We start from the raw sequence: 8,630 nt of genomic DNA, 5'->3' as shown, positions 1-8,630 counted from the left end.
TATTTGAGAAACTTCTAACCTCTTCAATCAAAATGAATTAATACTAACAATAACAAACACACTACACTAAAGGCATCTGAACTATCCATCTACTGTGTTATATTCTTAAATATTATGCTGAATTCAAATTAAAAGTTGCCCTGCATATTGTGAAACAAATGCTTTTCACATGCTGCATCTTGTATGGATCTCTCACAAGGCTCTAAATAGCAGTCGGTTGTCTGCCAGAACATCTCCTGCAAGAATGTTTTTTGAATCTTTTCAGATGTAGAAGAAAACAGCTGTGGGACATCCTGAGCTGAACCCCAAGCACGCACACTGTTAAAAGATACTAAATTCAATCTTTATTTTTTCTTTCAAGTATTTCACATGCATTCACAAACGAATAACAAATTAACACTGAACACTGAAGAAGATATAAAGTTGGCAACTGTAATTGGCACACATGAATGCGGTCTTTCAACAATACTGGCCTACGTAATCAGTAAGGCTCCTTTTCAAGTCCTTACTGTGAATCACACACACACACTTCTTCTCAGGGTGGCGACCTCTTCGTCCGTCTCTCAGACTTATGTTGGTTTCACAGAAATTCACTTAGTGTTGCAGAGAAGTTTAACATTTATCAGCTTATTGACTAGATTTCATCTGCTCGGCTACAGGCTAAATTGTTTTTTTAAAGCAAAATTACAAAAACAGGCAGCTGCATTATACAAAGACACAAGAAATAGAAATGTTGACAATTGGTCGAGTTAATTCACTCAAATGAATGTAACATCTACGCTTGATAGAAATCCCTAATTATATCTCAGGAGTAACAAATTATCTCAGAAGGTCCCTTTAAATATTTGGTCAAACTACACTGCAGATGACGTCCCTTTTTGGATTTCCTTTAACATTATTTCCTTTCTGCTCATTTGCCATTTACTGAATAAAAGAAGAAGCAGCGAGTGTTTTTCCCTCTCTAAAATAATATCAACTAATACGCACACAATATTAAAATCACAGGAGATTCTTTCAACTCAGTTTGCATCAGGAGCAGCCCATCAGTGACCTGCGAAGACAGACGGGAAAAAATCAGACACGTTAAGACTACAGCGTGAAGCAGCTAATTAATATTTGCATTTGAACATTGGATCATTTAAACACCGTCGCAGATTTCACAATTTGTGCTTAGTACAATCTGTACATGATTTAGTCTCCCAACAAAAAACAGAACAGTTCCCCAATATTTAATAACTTAGCTGATAACAAGTCTCACCTGTGGAAGGTCGCTGTTAGACCATCTCATACTGGTTGTTGGTTATGTATCGAGACAAGCAGCAGGACAGGAATATCCCAATGAGCTGAGAGGAAACGCATTTAAGAAAATGTAGATTTATCAAAACAGACAATTCCAAACACACCAAATTAATAAGGAAAATTATGTTTTCCATTAGTTATAAAGAAATAGAAAAGAAAATACTTTGTCCACTTCTTAAATCGTTGGGACTGCTTTGCCGTTATACAAAAAACATGACACTGTATAACTTAACTGCAAAGACCTGCACATACAGCTGTGCATAGAACGACCACATTATGGCTCAGACGGGCTATAAATAACCGTGCTCATTAACTATGTTATCTAAACCCTTCATTCAAAACGAAAACAAAGTTGAAGTTATTACTGGCTGTTAATGTTATTTGATTCCGCAAAGCGACTATCTGGTTTAAATTTGACCTGCTGTACCGAGTTTACAATGTGATGGTTGATAATAATCAACTTGTTGGTTTGGTTACGTTTGTTTTTAGTCATATCTGTGAAAAACTCATTCACTACTTCCTATATTATAGACACTATTCTATCGGGAGCAGTAAAGTGAGATTTTAAATACAGCGCACTAGCTAAATGAAAAGGTACCCTGTGGAGTTTCTGACCGCTGGTAATGCTATGGAGCAGTGATTTCATATTTTATGAGTGTCCCAGTTTTATTAATTTTTTTAATATCCCTGCACACGAGGACGTGTGACATGGTTACAAACTCCTGTTGAAAAGAAAGAAAAATGGAGAAGATACGCAGCAACGCGCCGGCAAAGGCACGGAAGAAAAGGAATGATTTGGTTTCAAAATGATCAAACATTTAAAAGGATAACTATACCTTGAAATCCTGCCAGAACACTCTATATCAGCATATTTATTTTAAAATGCAAGAGGAGTGAGGGAGCACCGGCTGTACGAGATGTTTTTGTACATATTTTTGATCATTTTGGCCGGTATTTGATAGTATGCAGTATGAAGCAAACTAATGAAGGGAGACAAAGACCGGGGCGGTGACATGCAACAAAGGTCCCCTGCCGGACTCTTAACAATGGTCAGTGTCTGAATCAAACTGGGATTTATTCCAAAAATGTCTGGCCGTTGCTTTCGTTATTTTATTCATCAGAGATATTATTAAAAAAAATTCAATTAAATCCTCAATTTGAATAAAGTGACTCATCGGATTAAATGAGTTTGTTTTAAATTTGTATTAAAGCAACTTTTTTACTGAATATAACTCAGTGTTGTCAACACAAACAATATGAGCCTTTATTTGGATGGATTAAGTAATTTACTATAATAGTTTAAGAGCCAAAATAGATTTTGTTATTGTGGTTGTATAAATATAATTTATGGTGCCATTAGACCTCCCTGTTAGCCCCCTTTGTGTGCAGCAAGCAGGAGGGCAACAGTTTATGACCGCAATGACAATGTTGTTTATGAAAGGCTTAGCGCCAACAAATATGGATTGAGGCAGAATATTTAGTTCTTTAAAAACATGTTCATTTTGGAAATGATTACATCGATCTATTTTCAATAAATGTTGACTTTTGGACTTTACAACGCTCTGGAGTTTTTTGGAAATGTTTGGGTCACACAAGTCGGAAACAATCCTACAGAGCCACCACTGGAATCTAATTCTCCAACTGGTACTATACTAATAATATTAGAGTAGCCTAATTTGTATATGCAAAGGTGCAGATATACCGAGTTTAAACAGAATGAAGAGACATGCAATTAAATGCAATTAAAGCATTTAAATGTTGATTTAGAATTTGAAAGTCAACGTTATAAATGAAGCTTTGAGCTCTTTGGTACAGCCCTTAAAATGTTGTAAATAAACTAATTGTATGTGCAGCACAATCCCATTTGTTCTGAGACAAAGTATCTGAACTATGTGATGTACCTGGAAGAATGCAATCCCAAAAGAAATCCCTGCGATGATTCCCAGGTTGGACTCCATCACATGGGTCACTCGTGCGAAGCAGCCCTACAGCAGAAAAATACATTTACTACAGGTACGTTTTTGAGCTTACGTTACCCTGCTTGTTTCTAAAAATAAACTCAAAGCCATTAAAACTACACAAATATATAGCGTTGGTGTAAGGCAGTGAACTCACCACTGTGTACACCTCTTTCCCAGCCTTTTCGAGGTCGTGCAGGGTCTCCGGTGGGCAGTTGAGGTCGTCTTTACAGCAGCTGGCAGGGATGCCGTTGTCTTTAAAGTAAGCCGTCTCGCCCCAGTCAGTGTAATTGTTCACCCCGCAGCAATGCAACTATATGGATAAATGTCAGCAACAAAATATTATGTTTTTAATAATGAAAGAAAAAAAAAAACATAAAAACAGCCAGATATTTGTGTGTGACGTCGCCGAAGATGTTTTGGATCACATATATAGTGCAGCAGGAATTAGTCCTAAAATCTGAAAATGTGTTCGCATTTCTGCACTTCCAGTTCACACGTCTGGAAGTCAATGGGTTTTTTGACTGAATGTTTGATGAGATGCCTAAAATAGCCTGTGGTTAGCTCCCCACGCGTGAATTTTGAAATGTTTGCACGTCTTAAAAAAAAGCAGTTGCTAACACGTGACTAAATTAGACAACAAAGGTTGTTGGGGACATTAAATGTTACCACTAAGTCTGCCTTTACAGCCTTGTTGTGTTGTTTACACATTTTCAATTGTCTTTGAAAAAGGATGCAAGACTGGCAATAGACACAGCCATGACCACTAGTTAGATCAGGTCACGTTGAGAGGGAAGGCTTTTGTAGAACAGGTAATCACACAAAATCAAATTACAAGTTGGAAGCTTTTTACTTCTGCCGATTGAATTAATGCAGCTAAAATAATAAAAGTTAATTTGTGAAAATGATCTTGCTGAACAGAACCTGTAAGTATCATAAACATTAGTTTGCCACAGAACTTATTTTCTGCTACATTCCAAATGAAAGATCCCATTGGATTTTTGTCGAGGGAAACAGGGCGGTGCTAACTTCTGGGTAAACCCACAAAAATACGTAATCCCTGCAGCACTCGATTGGGAAAACACCTGCAGACACAAGCAACACGCTCAAAGCCCCACAGAGCAGCACTTCTCTGCTCTGTGGGTTTAGTGCGCAGTTGCCCATTTACAATGTTCTTAAATAAACAGTTCTTTGGTTTGTGCAGCGAGACGCAAACTAAGTCAGATAAGAGTAACACCATGTGTGATGGACAACCTGCCACTTACAGTCCTCTGGATGGCGTCAACCGCAATGTTGCTGCTGTCTGTGCTGTTGTTGTAGGACGCCACAGCGTTTTTATAGGCAACGCCCAACTTGTCTTTGATCTGTTGAATTCAAAACAAAGAATATATATTTTAGTGAGCCGATGTGATCCATTTTCTTATTTTATATTTGATGTTTTTAGACGAGTAACTGACCTCATGTCGGAAGATAAAGCCGGAGACGCCGGCCACAAGCTCGGCCAGGAACACCAAGGTCAGAAACATGGCATACTGAGGAGAGCAATAAAAAGAAAATTAAACAAGGTTGCGTCTGAAGAGAATATTTCAGGGAATTTACTGAACCTTCACTGACCAGTTTGAGCATCCATGGGCTCCCACGGCATGTAGCGAAGCAACCGAACAGTCCGAAAATAACGATGGTGGCTCCGGTCCCGATGAGGACATATGGTGCATTCGTGCTTTCCTCGGAGGCCAGAGTGAAATAGGCCTCCAGGCTCACCTTCCCCCACACGCCGACGGCCAGCAGGATCACGCCTGTGAACTGAAGACGACAGCAGGGAGAGTCAGCTCCAGCATCAAAGAGCCAAAGACAAAGATGAGCAGGCTTTTAGGGCCAAAATCTGAGATTAAAGGCTCAAAACCACACGGGTACAGTATTTATGTTTTTGTTTCAATGATTTAAAAAATGAAAAATAACTTCATATTTAGAAGATTGACTTTCAGACAAGTAAAGATTTTATAAATGTGTGATTTAGTTAATATACTACCTGAATGTATTGTACATTTTTGTAAATATAAACAGGGAAGATACTAGATTTGGGCTTTAAAAAATTAGGATAGTTTTACAAACTTGGAACTGGTTCGAAACCAAATATCAGATTTTTTTATTTTTTTACAGTGTGAAGATTTTGAGCTTTTTAAAAATGTTTATATTGTGATTATATTTAATTAGTAAGCAACTACTTTGATTAATTGTTTGTAATTTTCCCCAAAAATGCCCATTTCTAAATGCTCTTTGTCTTGCTGTAAATGAGAATACATTTAATATCTTTTAGTTTGACTGTTTGAATCTGAAGACGTTGGGGTCTGGAAACTTGTAATGGCCATTTTTCACTCTTTTCTGACATTTAATAACCCAAACAAATCACATAAATAAAGTCGATAATGACAATCATCGTGAGTTACAGCCCTAATTGAAACCCAACCCTTCACACCAGCTAATCTCTTCCATCATGTTCGGTGAAATCGCTCTGACACACAGGTCTAGTTTGTCTGTGTACCAAGCTGTGATCATGCAGCTGGACTAGTGATCTGCACCGAATCAGGCTAACATCAGGGATACTTTTAATTAAGGACCATGATGGGCTGAATCCAAGAAAAACACAATTTCCTTAATTGATTTCCTATATTCAAGTGCAGATAAAGAGAAGCAGAGGAGTTAGAAGAGGATGTTGGAGCGCTGACACATATTGATATTAAGTAAGAACATACAACCTCTTTTACTGTTGACAATCACTCTCCTTGTGTCGGTCATAAGATACATTATTCACACCCTGCAGGTTATGCATTTACCTGTCAACATTTAAAATAAAACCCCATCTGGCATACCCCACTAGCCTCAGCCTGAGGTTTAATCATCTCAGCATCTTTTTCCTTTACGACTGCCCACACAAGTCATTAGCCTGAGGGGAGGCATCAGCTCAACCAGCCAAGAGCAATAAATTGCCAGATAGAGGCTCTGACATGAACTTTGTGTTAGCAGCAGCCTGAGATGGCTGTTTGCTCAGTACAAAGATTAAAAAGGAGGAAGCAACGATAACTGCTCATTTTCTTCAAGACAAGCTTGTGTCTTGATTTTCCTAACATGTAATTACATCTGCAACTAGAAGTTATTTTCATTATCAATTATTCTGCCGATTATTATCTTGATTAATCATTTTATTAAGAAAGTAGTATCATTAGAGATATTCAGTTTACTATCCTAATTGACAAAGAAAAGCATAAAAGTGGCAGCAATTTCAATTAACAGAAAATTAAAGCAACTATTTTGATATGTGAATAATCTTTAAGTTGTTTAAGAGAAAACACCAAACAGTCCCTCGTCTTTGCTTCTTAAATATGAGGATTTGCATCTTTTCTTTTTATTATGAGACTATAATTCTGAACATATATTTGGGTTTTGACAAACGACACATGTGAAGATGTCCCTTGGGATATAGGATATTGGAAAGGTTCCTGAAAGACTTATGCAACCTTGTATTAATTTTGAGAAGAAATAGAGTGTGATAAACGTGTCAGCCTAACAAATAGGTTTTTAAGTGAGTGCACATTAAAACTTTCTAATAATAACTCACACTAACAAAAACAGGAGCTGCAGTGCCAGGTACTAAAACAATTATAAATCTGGTGCGAGGAAAAGTTTTGGACAAAAGTTATGGAATAACAATCCAACATATCAGGAGAATAAAGTTTCCAATAAAAAACAATTGCATTAATTAGTCAAACAATAGAAAACTATTTTGATAATAAATGTATCGTTATAAGTCACATGCAGACGTTTTTCTGTTCCAGCTTTTAAAAGGGTATATTATGGTTATCTTCTTTTATGATAGCAAAGAGTAGCTATCTTTGTATTTTGGACTTATTTCTGACACTTTAAAGACCAAAACATTATTCAAGAAAACCCCCAGAAAGAATAGTGACAGTAATCGTTAGTTGCAGCCTTAATTGAACTTAATAAAAGACTGAAACGAATCAGCAATTATCAAAACAGCTGTCGATTAATCACTGCAGTTTAATGTATAATTAAATTAAAATGCAGAATAACAAGAACGACTGTTAAATCGTACTTTTAATGGACACTACATCACTTATAACTAAGTTTAACTGTAGTTAACTAACGTTCCTGTAGGTGAAATGTTTACCAAATCTGAAAATAGCTAACGGCTGTTTTCAGGCAGTTTGTATAAACCTAACTGAACAACACAAACTGCTCCAACGGTCGGTACATTACATTTTCAACAAGTGGTTCTTAATGTCAACACGAAACCAGCTCAACTAAAATGTTAAAAACATTTACTCGACGTATTTAACTACGTGTGTTCGAGTCCCTGTCGTGATTTGAGGAGTTTTGTTAGTTAGCCGTGTTGGCACCGCCGCCTTTAGCCCATTGTTGCTCCTTTAGCTTGTTGTCCCCCATTACATGACATGCAACTCACCCAGAATATGAGGCTGTAGGAGATGAGGAAAGTCTTCAGGCAGGTGATCACTGGCTTCGTCTGAAGCCGTCGAGACGGCGGCGACATGATGGTGTTTTTACTTTAAAATGGGGGAAAAAAGGAGAGAAAAGTTGACTTCACAGCGCACTGGATGTGAGAGGGGGGAGAAAAAAAACTTCTGGGATAAATCCGAGAGGAGAAGGGGAAGTGTCGTCACTAACCCAGATTCACTTTCCTGGAGGGAGAACAGCTTTAAACGATCCAGAGTCAAGTCAGCAGCGACATTTATATGTATCAACAGTTCATCCTCAAGTACAGCTTTCAAAATAAAACACAGACGTACAGCTTTCAAAATAAAACACAGACGTACAGCTTTCAAAATAAAACACAAACGTACAGCTTTCAAAATAAAATAAACACCTGAAAACACTACTTCCATCATTTTAAACACACATTTGAGGCTGTGGTGGTAGTAGCAATATATATAATATATAAAAATACTTTGTTGCAAGTTAAAGTCCTGCATTCAAACTCTTATATGATTGTAATTTGTGATACACAAATAAGAAGAGAAATAAAGACAAAAACAATTCTCATGATAAATCAAAATGATGAGATATAAGCCATACCATCTAATACATTTTAATTAAAAGGTTAAAGATTTTGACTTTCCATATTTTTTAATTCAGTATAGTAACAACATATGACTTAGTCAATAAAAAATGTGGCTCAAAACTGTCTCATAATTTTGAATCAAGTCAAGTTCTTAACTTTAAATATGATTTAGTAATGTAATTGATTTTGACTGTGAAAGACAACATGATGAGATAGTAAGTTATAATTTTGATGTTGTACTATCTCATAGTTTTAGTTTTTACTCAACATTTATTTTA

General features: G+C 36.8%; 1 protein-coding gene across 1 annotated transcript; it reads right to left on the bottom strand.

Annotated features, from left to right (window-relative positions):
- Positions 1-324: 324 nt before the first annotated feature.
- On the bottom strand, positions 325-8,005 carry tspan6 (tetraspanin 6). Its single transcript, XM_029442319.1, has 8 exons — positions 7,738-8,005; positions 4,872-5,060; positions 4,715-4,789; positions 4,523-4,621; positions 3,415-3,570; positions 3,201-3,284; positions 1,259-1,343; positions 325-1,051 (listed from the first exon to the last, which is right to left on the bottom strand). Exons 1-7 carry the CDS (start codon positions 7,822-7,824, stop codon positions 1,275-1,277), a joined length of 759 nt encoding a protein of 252 aa, XP_029298179.1. The 5' UTR covers positions 7,825-8,005; the 3' UTR covers positions 325-1,051; positions 1,259-1,274.
- Positions 8,006-8,630: the final 625 nt, after the last annotated feature.

This window comes from Cottoperca gobio, chromosome 10, assembly GCF_900634415.1.
Source record: "Cottoperca gobio chromosome 10, fCotGob3.1, whole genome shotgun sequence".
NCBI classification, from domain to species: Eukaryota; Metazoa; Chordata; class Actinopteri; order Perciformes; family Bovichtidae; genus Cottoperca; species Cottoperca gobio.
Note: the sequence above shows the minus strand (reverse complement) of the source record. Positions and strands in the feature narration are given on the sequence as shown.